The sequence below is a fragment of the Mobula hypostoma genome, chromosome 9, assembly GCF_963921235.1.
Source record: "Mobula hypostoma chromosome 9, sMobHyp1.1, whole genome shotgun sequence".
NCBI classification, from domain to species: Eukaryota; Metazoa; Chordata; class Chondrichthyes; order Myliobatiformes; family Myliobatidae; genus Mobula; species Mobula hypostoma.
The window spans coordinates 3,828,960-3,845,566 of record NC_086105.1 but is presented as its reverse complement, the minus strand read 5'-3'; the positions used below and the strand labels follow the sequence as shown (position 1 = coordinate 3,845,566).

General features: G+C 45.0%; 1 protein-coding gene across 5 annotated transcripts in view; it reads right to left on the bottom strand.

Annotated features, from left to right (window-relative positions):
* Window positions 1-428: 428 nt before the first annotated feature.
* The window catches only part of fgfr1op2 (FGFR1 oncogene partner 2), a 66,938-nt gene continuing 50,759 nt past the window's right edge, over window positions 429-16,607 (bottom strand). For all 5 annotated transcript variants that reach the window (XM_063057609.1, XM_063057610.1, XM_063057608.1 and 2 more), the window contains 3 exons: window positions 11,576-11,718; window positions 6,927-7,040; window positions 429-1,273 (listed from right to left, as the gene is read on the bottom strand). In XM_063057609.1, the coding sequence (XP_062913679.1) occupies window positions 1,139-1,273; window positions 6,927-7,040; window positions 11,576-11,718 (392 nt within the window). In that variant the 3' untranslated portion in view covers window positions 429-1,138. The remainder of the gene's footprint in view (window positions 1,274-6,926; window positions 7,041-11,575; window positions 11,719-16,607) is intronic.

The window sequence follows — 16,607 nt, the reverse complement described above, 5'->3', positions numbered from 1 at the left end:
CCAGGGTGTACAGACTGCACTTGGGGCAGTCACCAGCAGGGGACAGACTTGTGCCTCTCAGTGCCAGACAAAACCACCCAGAAGTGCTGCCTTTTATTGCAGTGCTATGCAAACTCCTTGTGCTGCAAGGACAGGAAGTGCGTTAAGTGTCTGAAAATACTCTTCTCTCCCCCCCCCCCCGCCCCCGCTAATTGGCTACACCTCAGCAGTGAACTGTTGATGTTGCAGACTGCTGGTAAAGTCTGGTCCTAAACTCCCCTCGAGAGCAGACTTGATTGGGAGATGGGGGCGGGGAAAGAGAGAGGGGAAGAAAAGGCCTAGTTCTGCTCCACGTCTAATGAAGTAGCTACATCACTCCAGTACATAAAATGGAGATGACCTACTGTATTGTCTCTGCTAACCCATTCCACACTGGGCCAAAGTGACAATATTTAATCATCTTTATTAAAGCAAAAATATACACATCCAGAGACAGCATCTTGTACAGACATTGTAGGATTAACAAACAGATCCAAGTTAACGATCTCACATTGTGAATAAATTTGGTTTTAAAAAATAGAAGTCTGCTGACTTGCAAGAGTGCATTCTGTACAAACCTCACTATAAACAACTCCTTAATAAAGCTCATCTACCCCATTCTACATTTGGTCAGTTAAATAAATACTTATCCCAATTTGTGTAATTAAGTTTGACACAATCTCTTATCAGCTTCCTGCAGCCACCCTCCACACTGCAAACACGCATTTTACATGATAAATTGTTTATATATAGACACGGGTAATTCAGTTCAACTGAACCGGAGATTGCTTCGTTCCCTGAGGCCTCTTATGCTGGTAGCAGCAGCAACCTTCACTGTGAATTGCTCTCTGGCCCACGGTCAGAGGGGGAGATCCCTGAACTAAACAAGATGCTGGCCACATGACACAGAACAAGTGGATACAGATCTTTATTTCAGAAGGTTGACCATGCAATGTAAAATAGGCTACCTTTGTCAGTTTAACTAGCCACAAGAACTCATTTAGCTTCAGAAATTAACAGTAAATTGTCCGTAGTTGCATGTGTGGGCTCAGGCTGCCCACCTAAAATATTCACACACCGATGGGTTGAGAAGTGGAAGGTTGTGGCGTTGAGCAGCCTCTCAGTTCTTCCGCATGGTGAGGTTGGCATTTGTCACTAATCCAGACAATGGCCTACTTTCTAATAGGTCGTCTTTCAGGCAGTGAAACGACTCCTTGTTTATTTGCAGCACTTCTCTCAAACCTTTGTTTTCAGACTGCAAAGAAAAGACCAGAGAGTAACATCAACAATTCCAGCCTAGTGCAAGGACAACACACATCAAAGTTGCTGGTGAACGCAGCAGGCCAGGCAGCATCTCTAGGAAGAGGTACAGTCGACATTTCGGGCTGAGACCCTTCGTCAGGACTAACTGAAAGAAGAGATAGTAAGAGATTTGAAAGTGGGAGGGGGAGATCCAAAATGATAGGAGAAGACAGGAGGGGGAGGGATGGAGCCAAGAGCTGGACAGGTGATTGGCAAAAGGGATATGAGAGGATCATGGGACAGGAGGCTCAGGGAGAAGGAAAAGGGGGAGGGGGGAAAACCCAGAGGATAGGCAAGGGGTATAGTCAGAGGGACAGAGGGAGAAAAAGGAGAGAGAAAGAATGTGTGTATATAAATAAATAACAGATGGGGTACGAGGGGGAGGTGGAGCATTAGTGCAAGTCAGAGAAGTCAATGTTCATGCCATCAGGTTGGAGGCTACCCAGACGGAATATAAGGTGTTGTTCCTCCAACCTGAGTGTGGCTTCGATTGTTTAGATGGTGTCTAACATCCTCCATCACACGGGCTTATTCTACACACAGCAAGTGGAAATAAATTTAATGTGGCACGTGTGCCTGGTTCTGACTTTAAAGTGAGGGTTGATAGGGTGATTAAGTCAGTGTATTGACCTTCATTAGTCATGGAATTGAGCTCAAGAGCTAAGATGTGATGTTGCAGCTCCAGATTAGTTTTGGAGTTCTGCCAAGAAAAATGTATAGTGATTCACTTTGGAAGGTCAAATTAAGGCAGAATTGAGTTAAAGGCTGGAACCTTAGCAGTGTGGAGGAATAAAGGGATCTCGGGGTTCACATCCATAGATCCCACAATTGCCACAGAAGTTGATAGAGTGGTTAAGAAAGCATATGGTGTGTTGGCTTTCATTAGTCAGGGACTGATTTCAAGAGCCACAGGGTAATGTTACAACCCTATAAAACTGTGGTAAGACCACACTTGGAATAGCGTGTTCCGTCCTGGTCACCTCATTACAGGAAGGATGTGAAAGGTTTAGAGAGGTTGCACAGGAGATTTACCGGGTCGCTGCCTGGATTAGAGAGCATGTCTTATGAGGATAAATTGAGCAAGCTTGGGCTTTTCTCTTTGGAGGAAAGGAAGATGAGAGGTGATTTACTTGATAGAGGTGTACAAGATAATGAGGGGCATTGACAGAGTGGTCAGAAACAGGCCCTTTGTCCCTCCTAGTCGGTGCCAAGCTATTATTCTACCTATTTCCATCACCTTGCACCCGGACCATAGCCCACCAGCATCCACCACCTTTGGCAGCTTGTTCCATGCTTGCATCACTCTTGACCTCAACCTCAACCTCAGTCTCTAGTTCTAGTCTCACCTATTATTAACGGGAAAAAGTCTGCTTGCATTCACTATCTAGACCACTCAATTCTACACACCTCTATCAAATCTCCCCTCATTTTCCTACACTCCAGGGAATGAAGTCCGAATCCAGGGAAAAGAATCAACCGTCAATGTTTCGGGCCCTTCTTCAGCACGGGAAAGGACAGGGGGAAAGTCAGGAGTAAGAAAGTGGGGGGAGGGGGAGGAAAAAGTACAAGGTGGCACTGAGTATAGGAATAGAATGAGGTGGAGGATAAATGTGTGGCTGAGGGATTGGAGTAGGGGTGACCGGTACAAAAAGGATGGTTGCACTTGAATCCCAGGGGGACCAATATCCTGGCAGGGAGGTTTGCCAAGGCTACTGGGGAGAGTTTAAACTAGAATTGTTGAGGGGTGGGAACTGAACTGAAGAGACTGGGGAAGAGGCAGTTGGCTCACAAATAGAGAAAGCCTGTAGACAGTGTGTGAGGGAGGATAGGCAGGTGATAGAGAAGGGGCGCGCTCAGACCGACGGTTTGAGATGTGTCTATTTTAATGCATGAAGTATTGAGAACAAAGCGGATGAGCTTAGAGCATGGTTCAGTACTTGGAGTTGTGGCCATTACAGAGACTTGGATGGCTCAGGGACAAGAATGCAAAACTGGGCTGAGAAGTGGCAGATGGAGTTCAACCCAGATAAGTGTGAAGTGGTTCATTGTGGTAGGTCAAATATGATGGCAGATTATAGTATTAATGGTAACACTCTTGGCAGTGTGGAGGATCAGAGGGATCTTGGGGTCCAAGTCCATAGGATGCTCAAAGCAGCTGCGCAGGTTGACTCTGTGGTTAAGAAGGCATACGGTGTATTGGCCTTCATCAATCGTGCAATTGAACTTAGGATCCAAGAGGTAATGTTGCAGCTACATAGGGCCCTGGTCAGACCCCACTTGGAGTACTGTGCTCAGTTCTGGTCGCCTCACTACAGGAAGGATCTGGAAACCATAGAAAGGGTGCAGTGGAGATTTACAAGGATGTTGCCTGGATTGGGGAGCGTGCCTTATGAAAACAGGTTGAGTGAACTTGGCCTTTTCTCCTTGGAGCGACGGAGGATGAGAGGTGACCTGATAGAGGTGTATAAGATGATGAGAGGCATTGATCGTGTGGATAGTTAGAGGCTTTTTCCCAGGGCTGAAATGGCTAGCATGAGAGGACACAGGCTTAAGGTGCTGGGGAGTAGGTACAGAGGAGATGTCAGGGGTAAGTTTTTTACACAGAGAGTGGTGAGTGCGTGGAATGGGCTGCCAGCAACGGTGGTGGAGGCGGATACGATAGGGTCTATTATGTTGTATAGGTACATGGAGCTTAGAAAATTAGAGGGCTACGGGTAAGCTTAGTAATTTCTAAGGTAGGGACAAGTTCAGCACAACATTGTGGGCCCAAGGGCCTGTACTGTAGGTTTTCTATGTTTCTATGTGGCAGGTGATAGGTGAAACTGGAAGGGGGGGGTGAAGTAAAGGGCTGGAAGAGGGGGAATCTAATTGGAGATGATAGAAGACTGGAAGAGGGAGGTGATGGGCAGGTAAGGAGTTAAGGTGAGAGGGGGAAACAGGAATGGAGAATGCTGAAGGAGGGGCGGTGGAGGCTACACAGACAGAATGTAAGGTGTGGCTTCTCCAACCTGAGTGTGGCCTCATCGCAGCAGTAGAGGAAGTCATGGACTGACATGTCAGGATGGGAAGAAGAATTAAAAAGGGTGGCTACAGGGAGATCCTGCTTTTTCTGGCAGAGTGTAGGTGCTTGGCGAGGCAGTTTGCACCAGATGCAATAGGTGACCCCAACAGACTCACAAGTGAAGTGTCGCCTCATTTGGAAGGACTGTCTGGGGCCCTGAATGGTAGTGAGGGAGGTGGTGTAAGGGCAGGTGCAGCATTGTTCCACTTGCAAGGATAAGTACCAGGAGGGAAATCAGTGGGGAGGGACGAGTGGACAAGAGAGCTGCTTAGGGAGCAATCAGAGCAGAAAGTGGAGAGGTGAGGGAAAGATGTGTTTGGTGGTGGGATCTTAGTGGAGATGGTGGAAATTACAGAGAACTGTGTTAGTCATGGAGGCTAGCGGGGTGATAGGTGAGGACAAGAGGAACCCTATCCCTGGTGTGATTGTGGGAGCAGGTGCAAAATAGAGGTGATGTGGATGAGGGCAGTGTTGATGTTGGAGGAAGGGAAACCCCTTTCTTTGAAGGAGGACATCTCATTAGTTCTGAAATGAAAAGCCTCATCCTGAGGGACAGATGGGGCAGAGACTGAGGAACTAATAGAAGAGGACAGCATTTTTACAAGTGACAGGGAGAGGAGAGTTATAGTCCAGGTAGCTGTGAGAATCAAGTGGGTTTATAAAATTTATCAGTAGATAGACTGTCTCCAAAGAAGAAGACAGAGAGATCGAGAATGGGGAGAGAGTAACTGGAAATGGGCCAAGTAAATTTGAAGACAGGGTGGAAGTTACAGGCAAAGTGGATGAAGTCTGAGCTCAACATGGGTGCAGAAAGCAGTCGTTGATATAGCTCTCCTAACCTATTCAACCTTTTCTCAAACTCAGGTCTTCCTTAGCAACAGCCTTGTGATTTTTTTTTCCTGTTGGAGAATTGCACACAATACTCAAAATTAAGACTAAGATGTGAGCAGAATTAAACCATTTGACCCATCAAATCTACTTTCCATTTTATCATGGCCAATTTATTATCCCTTCCACTCCCATTCTCCTTCCTTCCTTCTCCCCATAAACTTTGACACCCTTACTAATCAAGAACCTATCAACCTCCACTTTAAATATACCCACTGACTTGGCCTCCACAGCCTCCTGTGGCAATGAATTCCACAGATTCACCATCCTCTGGCTAAAAGAATTCTTCCACAACCCTGTTCTAAATGGATGTACCTTAATTCTGAGGATGTATTCCACCCCACCATCCCAGATATCTCCATTATAGGAAACATCTTCTCTACCTCTGCTCTATCTAGGTCTTTCAGTATCCTATTGGTTTTAGAAAATTGGCCCCTCAATCTTCTAAACTCTTAGCGAGTACAGGCCTAGAACCATCAGGTGCTCCTCACACATTAACCATTTCATTCCTGGAATCATTCTCGTGAACCTTATGTGACCCTCTCCAATGCAAACAGGGGCCCAAAACTGCTCATAATACTCCAGATGTGGTCTGACCAATGCCTTACAAAGCTTCAGCATCACATCCATGAGAACATCTGCAGATGCTAGAAATCCAGAGTAACACACACAAGATACTGGGGGAACTCAGACGGAAAAGAGTGAACAGTTGAAGGATCTCGGCCTGAAACATTGACTGTTTACTCTTTTCCATGGATGCTGCCTGGCCTGCTGCGTTCCCCCAGCATTTTGTGTGTTGCCTCGCATTACATCCTTGTTTTCGCTTGCTCTCAAAACAAATGCTAACATTGCATTTGCCTTCTTTATTACTGACTTAACCTGCAAGTTAACCTTTAGGGAATCTTGCACAAAGACTGCCTAGTCATTTAAAAACTCAGATTCCTGAATTTTATCCCTATTTTAAAAAAAATCTATGCTTTTATTCCTTCTATCACAGTACATGACCATACCCTTTATTTCATACTTCTAATTAGACCTAATCTACGCCTTGCATAACTTCAACATAACATCCCAACTCCTGTACAAAGACAAGAAAATCAGCAGATGCTGGAAATCCAAGCAGTACACACACAATACTGGAGGAACTCAGCAGGCCAGGCAGCATCGCTGGAAAATAGTAAACAGTCAACATCTTGGGCTGAGGCCCTTCATCAGGATCCTGATGAAGTCTCGGCCAGAAATGTCGACTGCTTACTCAGTCCCAACTCCTGTACTGAATACTTTGATTTATGAAGGCATAGATAGGGAAGATGGTCAGTCTTTTTCCCTTGGTGGAAAGGGTCTTCTTCTATGCTATAGTGCTCTATGACATTATGCCTTTCATTTTATAAATGTCAGATCTCCCGTCAGCTTCTGGTGCTCCAGAGGAAAAAAAAATTCCAGTTTGTCCAACCTCTCCTTGCAGAACACAGAACAGTAGTTTATAGCTAATCGCCTCTAATTGAAGACACATTCTGATATTTGTGAGATTGGGGCCGTAAGTGAGAAACTGGACAAGGCAGTACTTGAATTGAATAATGATGTAACACAGTGGACGACAAGTTGGCACCTTCGACAGAGGAGAGGGTTCTGCTGTTGTATTTGAATCCACACTCACCTCTAACTGGACAATTCTTTCCTGCTCCTTGAACAGGCGTTGTTCATCGATTTCAATGGCTTTTCTCATCACTGTGGCCATTTCATGGATTTTATCGATGTGCACCTGAAGCTCCTGTGGTGAAACAAAGTCGATTTATCAATTCTGCACAGACGCTGTCCCTAATGTATAAACACAATCTACTCCTGAGTGAGAAGAGAATTCTACCCGAACAGTCCCTGTACTACACTTGGTGCTGGATGTTTCGTAATACTTGTGGGATGCACCCAGCACATTCTTAGGGTCAAAGTACATTCAATTATCTAAATACATAGATGTCATTTACTAATTTCAGATTCATTTTGTTGCAGGCATAAATAAATATACCGAAGAATTTATGAAGAACTACATACAAAGAATGACAAATGATGTGCAAATTAAAAATAAATAATACAGTATTACCAATGACATGCAAAACGCTGGGGGAACTCAGCAGGTGAGTTCCTCCAGCCTTTTGTCTGTGCTCCTTTGCATTTCAAACATCTTCAGAATCTTGCGTTAATATACTGAGAACGTGAGCTGCGGAGTCCATGAGGGTGAGGCTGTAGGTTGTGGAATCAGTTCGGAATTGAGGTGAGTGAAGTTGTCCACTCTGGTCCAGAAGCCTGATGGATGAAAGGTAAAAACTGCTCCTGAACTGATGGTGTGGAATGCAAGGCTCCTGTATGCAGCTGTGAGGAGAGTACATGGCCTGGAAGATGGGGTCCTCGATGATGTACTCTGCTTTCTTGTGGTAATGCTCCTTGTAAATGTGCTCAACAGGGGAGAGGGCTTGACCTGCGGACTGGGCCGTATCCACCACCTTGTGTACTTTTCCATTCCTGGGTACTGGTGTTTCTGGTAAACCTCTTCTGCACCCTCTCCAAAGCCTCAATATCCTTCCTATAGTGAGGCGACCAGAACTGTGAGCAATACTCCAGATGCAGCCTCACTAGAGTTTTATAAAGCTGCAACATAACTTTCTGACCTTTGAAGTCAGTGCCTCTGCATGCCACATGCCTTCCTAACCACCCTGTCAAAGCTTCAGGGAGCTATGTTCTTGGACCCCAAGACTCTCTGCGCAGCAACACTGTTGAGGGTCTTGCCCTTAACAGTGTACTGTCTTTGCATTAGACCTACTGAAGTGCAACACTTTACATTTGGCCAGGTTAAATTCCATCTGCCATTTCCCTGCCCATATCTGCAACCGATCTATCTCCCACTGTATTTTTTGCCAGTCCTCTATGCTATCGACACCACCAAACTTCATATCATCTGCAGACTTACTAACCTGCCCATCTACATTTTCATCCAGGTCATTTATATACACCACAAACAGAAGTCCCGGTACAGATCCCTGAGAAACACCACTAATCACGGAACTCCAGACAGAACAAGTCCTTTCAACCACCAACTTCCATCTTATACGGGCAAGCAAATTCTGAATCCAAACAGCTAATTCACTATGCATCTTAATTTTCTGGATGTGCCTCCCATGAGGATGATGGGAGTGACCTTGTCAAACGCCTTACTAAAATCCATCTTCATCAATCACCCTTGTCAACATGTTAAAAAAAACTCAATCAAGTTAGTAAGACATGACTTGCCATGCACAAAGCCACACTGGCTCACCCTAATTAGGCCATGATATTCCTGAGTCTCCACCCAGGAGACTTGCACGACAGAGTAGGGAAAACCAAGAGGAAGCCCTGAACACCACCCGTGATCACTGCTGTCTGAAACGCCAGCGGTGTATTGGGCAGTAGGTAGCCTGGCTCCAGTGGATGCGAAGTTGTTGGAGTCCATTATTAAGAAAGAGGTTTTGGGGTATTTGGAGGCACATGATGAAGTAGGTCATAGTGAGCAACCCACACAAAACGCTGGAGGAACTCAGCAGGCCAGGCAGCATCTTTGGAAAAGAGTACAACTGACTTTTTGGGTGAGACCCTTCAGCAGGACTGTAAGAAAAAAGATGAGATGGAGAAACACAAGGTGATTGGTGAAACCAGGAGGCGGAGGGGTGAGGAAAAGAGCTGGGAAGTTGATTGGTGAAAGGGATACAGGGCTGGAGAAGGGGGAATCTGATAGAAGAGGACAGAAGGCCATGGAAGAAAGAAAAGGGGAGAGGAGCACCAGAGGGAGGTGATGTGCAGACAAGGAGAGAAGGTGAGAGGGAGAAGGGGATGGGGAATGTGGGGGGGAGGGGCATTACCAGAAGTTTGAGAAAGCGATGGTCTTGCCATCAGGTTGGAGGCTACGTAGACAGAATATAAGGTGTTGTTCCCCCAACTTGAGTGTGGCCTCATCACAACAGCAGAGGAGGCCATGGACAGACATATCGGAATGGGAAGTGGCTGGCCACTGGAAGATCCCGCCTTTTATGCTCAGCGAAGCGGTCTCCCACACCACACCGGGTCTCACCGATATACAGGAGACCACACCAGGAGCACCAGACACAATATATGACCCCAACAGACTCACAGGTGGAGTGTTGCCTCATCTAGAAGGACTGTTTGGCGCACTGAATGGTAGTGAGGGAGGATGTGTAGGGGCAGGTGCAGCACTTGTTCTGCTTGCAAGGATAAAGTGCCAAGAAGGATATCAGTGGGGAGGGACAATCGAACAAGGGAGTCATGTAGGGAGTGATCCCTGCAGAAAGCAGAAAGTCTAGTTGCGGGGAGGTGGGGGAGAAGAGATGTGCTTGACGGTAGGGACCCGTTGGAGAGGGTGGAAGTTGCGGAGAAATGAGCAGTTTCCTTAAGGTGTAATCTTTCCTGTGAAATCTGTTGGAATTCTTTGAGAAAATAACAAACAGAATAGACAAAGGAGAGTCAGTGGATGTTGTTTACTTAGATTTTGAATAGGCCTTTGACAAAGTACCACATGTGAGTCTGTTTAACAAGTTAGCCCATAGTATTACAGTAAAGATACTTGCATGGATAGAAGATTGGCTGATTGTCAAAGGGGAAAGATTTGGAACAGAAGGCGCCTATGCTGGTTGGCGGCTGGTAACTTGGGTGCTCTGCAGGGGTCAGTATTAAGACTGCTTTTCTCTTGTATGTCAATGATTTGCATGACGGAATTGATGGGTTTGTACCCAGTTTGCAGATGATGCAAAGATAGGTGGAGGGGCAAGTAGCGTTAGGGCAGCAAGGAATCTGCAGAAGAACTTGGACAAATTGGGAGAAAGGGTGAAGAAGTGGCAGATATCAGGAAGTGTATGGTTATGCACTTTTGTAGAAGGAATAAACTTTAATTTAGCTATACTGTGCAGAGTAGGCATTTGCAGCGTAATGAGTCCACACCACCTCAGCAACCCCTGACAAACCTGATATAACCCTAATCTAATCATGGGACAATTTACAATAACTAACCCTAATGGGTGCTTCTTTGGACTGTGGAGGAAACCAGAGGACTTGGAGAAACCCACACATTACATGGGAAGGACGTTTGGAGATCCCTTACAGAACAGCACCAGAAGTGAACTCGAACCTCCAGAATGCTCCGAGCTGTAATTGTGTTGCGCTAACCTCTACACCACCATGGCATAGACACTTTTCAAAACAGGGAAAAAGTTCAAAGATCTGAGGTGCAACAAGACTTGGGAGTCTTCATGCAGGATACCATATGTGTCAAGTTGTGGTGGAAATGTATCACTCTTCCTTCACGTTTGCTGGATCACAATCATGGCACTTCCTCCCCAACAACACTGGAACAGTTTCAGGAAGGCAGCTCACCACCACCACCTGAAGAGTAACTAGGGATGGGCAATAAATGCCGGCTCGCCTTTGAAGCCGACACCTCTTGAATGGATACATACAGAAATGAGGCAATGGGCCATATCTGTTCAGTGGGGACTAGTAACAGTTATGTTCATGCCAGGTTCTGAGCTCACAGATGGAAGATTATTTTTCACACGCACATACAGAAATGTGTTGTTTTGCGTCAATAACCAACATGTTCCGAGGACATGCTGGGGACAGCCCCCAAGTGTCACCACACTTCCTGTGCTAGCACAGCACGTCCACTGCTTATTAATCCTAACTTGTATGTCTTTGGAACGTGGGAAGAAACTGGAGCACCTGGAGGAAACTTACGCACACGTGGGGACAATATACAAAGTCCTGACCAGTGGGAATGGAACCCTGCCCTTTACAGCTGGTGTCATAAAGCATGGTGCTAACCGCTATTGACTTGGACTGTTTAATCATTGTTGTCTTTGCAGCTTAACAATTAATTACTTCCTTTTACATACCTATTTATATACATGTAACTGTTTAGTATGTTCCCTAGTGGTCACACTATGTATATACAGTTGTTCAGTGTGTCCCCTAGTGGTCACATTTGTACAATTCTGGCAAACTCTTGAATCTTCTCTGGTGCTGCATTATTTGACTAGGGGGTATATGATTGCAAATTTGAATGAATGTTTCTTATCTCTGTGCATAAAAAGAACTGACCATGCAGTGGCACCATCCTTTTTGCTTCTCTCTCCCTTGTTACCAGCTTCTACTCCTGTTATTAACCGTTTTCAAATTTTTTTAGTGCCTCCTTCCTGACTTCCAAAAGAACTTTGGATTAAGAATAGAATCTAACAAGGCAGCACTTGGCACAGAGGATAAAAGAAATACCTTGGAATGCTGTTCCTTTAATTTGATGATCATCACTGGGTCGTCCTTCTTACTGGCCATCAGCAGTCGGAACATCTGCTCCCTGTACTTGCTCATGATGAGCTCCAATGCCGACTGATGTTCTTCCAAGGACGTGCGGAGCTCTAGGGACATAGAATTCCAAAGATCATGAACATTGGATCAGAATTAGGCAGAATCTCTTGGATCTATGATTTGCTGTGTAAATGTTCTTTTAGCTCTTGTTAAGCCTCTTCAGTCTCTGTCCTCTCCAGCAGTGGCCTGTACTCATTGAAGGTGTGTCAAGGCAGCCAACACTGGTACACTTGGATAACAGATGAGGAGTGTTTGATGGTCCTGGGACTGTACTTACTTCAGATAAGAAGAACGCAGGGTAATCTCACAGAAATCTATTGAATATTGAAAGGCTTATATAGAGTAAATGAGGAGAGGATATTTCCTAGAGTGGGGGAGTCTGGGGCTGGAATAGCCTCAGAATAGAGGGAATTCCATTTAGAACAGAGATGAAGTGGAATTTCTTTAGACAAAGGGTGGTGAATCCATGGCCACAGACAGCCTTGGAGGTCAAGACAGGGGGTATATTTAAAGTGGAGATCGAAGGATTCTTGATTAGTCAGGGCAAAGGTTACAGGGAGATGGCAGGAGAATGGGCTGAGAGAGATAATATGATAAAATGGTGGAGAAGACTTGATCGACCAAATGGCCTACCCCTGCTCCTATGTTTTAGAGTAAGAGAGGTACAGCACAGAAACAAGCCTCCATATCCCTACTACCCATATACATATCCAAACTTCTCTAGTAACCGCATTGTCATCCAGATCATTGATATAGATGTCAAACAACAAAGGACCCAGCATTGATCCTTGCAGCACTCCACTAGTCACAGGCCTCCAATCAGAGGGGTAACCCTCTACAATCACTCTCTGGCCTCTCCTGCTAAGCCAATGTCTAATCCTATTTACTATTTTATCCTGAATGCCGAGCGACTGAACCTTTCCGACTAGCCTCCCGTTCAGGACCTCGTCAAATACCTTACAAAAGTCCATGAAGACAACATCCACTGCCTTGCCTTTATCCACTTTCCTGGTAACTTCCTTGAAAAATTCTCCAAGACTATAAGACACAGGACCAGAATTTCGCCACTTGGCCTATTGAGTTTGCTCCGCCATTCAACCAGCACTGATCCTTTTTTCCCTCCTCAACCCCATTCCCCAATTTTCTCCACGTAACCTCTTATGCCATGTCCAATCAAGAACCTATCAATCTCTACCTTAAATACACCCAAATCCACAAATTCTCCACTCTATGGCTAAAGAAATTTCTCTGCATCTGTTTTAAATGGACACCCCTCTATCCTGTGCCCTCTTGTCCTAGGCTCCCCACCATGGGAAACAATCTTTCCACATCTACTCTGTCTAGGCCTTTCAACATTCGAAAGATTTCCATGAGATTCTACCTCATTCTCCTAAATACAGGCCAAGGGTGTGGGCACGTGGTGAAGTGGTTAAGGCATTCAACTAGTGACTGGAAGGTCGTGAGTTTGCGCCCTGGCCAAGGCAGCGGGTTATGTCCTTGAGCAAGGCACTTAACCACACAGTGCTCCGTGAGGACACTGGTGCCAAGCTGTATCGGCCCTTGCCCTTCCCTTGGACAACATCGGTGTTGTGGAGAAGGTAGACTTGCAGCATGGGCAACTGCTGGTCTTCCATACAACCTTGCCCAGGCCTGCACCCTGGCGAGTGAAGACTTTCCAGGCGCAGATCCATGGTCTTGCAAGAATAACGGATGCCTTTATTTACACAGGCCAAGAGTCATCAAACATTCCTCATATGATAACCCTTTCTTTCCCAGAATCAACCTTGTGAGCTGCCTCTGGACCCTCTTCAATGTTAGCACATCTTTTCTTAGATGATGAGACCAAAACTGTTCACAATACTAAAGGCGAGGCCTCACCAGTACCTTATAAAGCCTCAGCATCACATCCCTGCTCTTGTATTCAAGCCCTTTTGAAGTGAATGCCTTCCTCACCACTGACTCATCCTGCAAGTTAACCTTTAGGGTGCTCTGCACAAGTACTCCAAAGTCCTTATGCATTTCAGATTTCTGGATTTTCTCCCCATTGTCGAAAATAGTCTGCACATTTATTTCTACTAGCAAAGTGCATTACCTTGCATTTTCCAACATTGTATTTCATTTGCCACTTTCTTGCCTATTCTCCTAATCCAAGCTCTTCTGCAGCCTACCTGTTTCCTCAAAACTACCTACCCCTGCACCAATCATCGTATCATCTGCAAACTAGGCAACAAAGCCATCTGTTTCATCATATCAAATCATTGATAAACAGTATGAAAAGAAGCTGTCCCAACACCAACCCCTGCAGAACACCACTAGTCAATGGCAGCCAACTAGAAAAGGATCCTTTTTTTTCCTGCCTGCTGCCTCCTACCAATCAGCCAATGCCCTAACCATACCAGTAACTTTCCTGTAATATGATGGGCTCTTAACTTGGTAGCAGCCTCGTGTGGCACCTTGTCAAAGGCCTTCTGAAAGTCCAAGTATACAATATTCACTGCATCCCCTTTATCTATCTCACTTGTAGTCTCCTTGAAGAATTCCAACAGGTTGGTCAGGCAAGAGATTCCCTTAAGGAAACCATGCTGACTTTGTTCCATCTTGTCCTATGTCACCAAGTACTCTGTAACCTCATCCTTAACAATTGACTCGACCTTCCCAAACACTGAGGTCAGGTTAACTGGTCTATAATTTCCTTTCTGCTGCCTTCCTCTTTTCTTAAAGAGTGGAGTGACATTTACAATTTTCCAGTCCTCTGGCACCATGCCAGAGTCTAACGATTTTTGAAAGATCATCTCTAGTACCTCCACAATCTCTAATGCTACCTCTTTCAGAACCCGACAGTGCAGTTCATCTGGTCTGGGTAACTTATGCACCCTTAGGTCTTTCAGCTTTTTGAGCATCTTCTCCCTTGTAATAGAAACCGCATTCACTTCTGTTCCTTCACACACTGCTAGTGGCTTCCCTTGTCAGCCACAGATGTACTATTTTGTCATTTGAGTATGTCTTTGTTTTTGGAGTACATTTATCCTGTACCTTCCTGACTTTTCCCCAGAAACGCTCGCCATTGCTGCTCTGCTGTCATCCCTGCCAGCATCTCCTTCCAACTTACTGTGGCCAACTCCTCTCGTGTACCACTGTAATTTCCTTTACTCCACTGAAATACTGCTAACATCAGAGCTTACTTTCTCTCTATCAAATTCCAAGTTGAACTCTATCATACTGTGATCACTGACTCCTAAGGGCTCTTTTACCTTAAGCTCCTAATCATCTCTGGTTCATTACATAACACCTAACCCAGAATAGCTGATCCCTTAGTAGGTTCAACGACAAACTGCTCTAGAAAGCTATCTCGTAGGCATTCAGCAAACTCACTCTGTTGAGATCCATTACCAACCTGATTTTCCCAATTGACCATGACTACCATAACATTGCCCTTTGACTCACCTTTTCTATTTCCTGTTGTAATCTGCGGTCCACATCCCAGCTACTGTTGGGAGGCCTGTATATAACTGCCATCAGGGTCCTTTTCTCCTTGCAGTTTTTTAACTCAACCCACAAGGATTCAACATCTGATCCTACGTCATATCTTTCCACTGGTTTGATGCCATTCTTCAGCAGCAGAGCCACACCACCCCCTCGGCCTACATTTCTACCCCTCTGATATAACATGTAACCTTGGACATTCAGCTCCCAACTACAACCATCCTTCAGCCACGATTCAGTGATGGCCACAACATTATACCTGACAATGTGTAATAGTGCAACAAGATCATCCACCTTATTTCGTATACTTTGTGCACTGAGATACAGCACTTTGAGTGCTGTATTTGCTACCCTTTTTGATTTTGCATCCATGATGCACTAATACTCACCTCCTGCTGGCTGCAATTATGTCCTATCATCTGCCTACCCTTCCTGACAGTCTGACTGCACACTATCTTTGCTTTTTTACCATCCATCCTGTCCTAAGTCACTTCATTCCAGTTCCCACCCCCCTGCCAAATTAGTTTAAACCCCCTCAACAGCTGTAACAAACCTGCCCTCGAGAATATTGGGTGGACGTGACCTACCTCACACGAAACCATGCTGACTATCCTTAATCAATCCATGTATACTCAACTACTTACAGTTGCAAGAAAAAGTTAGTGAACCCTTGGCAATTACCTAGTTTTCTGTATTAATTACTCACAAGAGGTGGTCTGATCTTCAACTAAGTCACAATAATAGACAAACTCAATCTACCTAAACTAATAACACACAAACAATGTACTCCTCCTCGTCAATACTGCCATGATGGAATGGTGGAGCAAACTCAATGGGCTGAATGGCCTAATTCTTCTCCTATGTCTTATGGTCTACTTGTGTATTCACCTTTTTCCTATCTACCAGGTCCCTTAATATCTCTTGAAAACCAAGATTCCTTACACTTGTTATCGTCACCTTTAATTCTGAAAGGCACATACAAGCTTTGTACTCTAAAAATTTCATTTTTGAAGGCCCCCCAACTTTCCAAATACACCTTTACCAAAAAACAGCCTGTCCCAGTCCACACTTGCCAGATCATTTCTCATTCCATCAAAATTGAATGCATGCATTACTAAATGACAATAAAAGAGGACTGCATGTCTTCATAATCTAATTGCCCTTTCTCCAAATTAGAACTTCAACCTGCAGACCACATCCATCTCTCTGTATATTTTCTTTGAAATTAATGGCATTGTGGTTACTGGAAGCTAAGCGTTCTCCTACACAAACTTCTATCACCTGTCCCGTCTCATTCCCCAACAGCAGATCCCATATTGCACATTCTCTTGTTGGGACTTCTATGTACTGATGAAACTTTCCTGAACACATTTGACAAGCTCTATCCCATCTAGCCCTTTAGCAGTATGGCATTCCCAGTCAATATGTGGAAAGTTAAAATCACCTACAATAACAA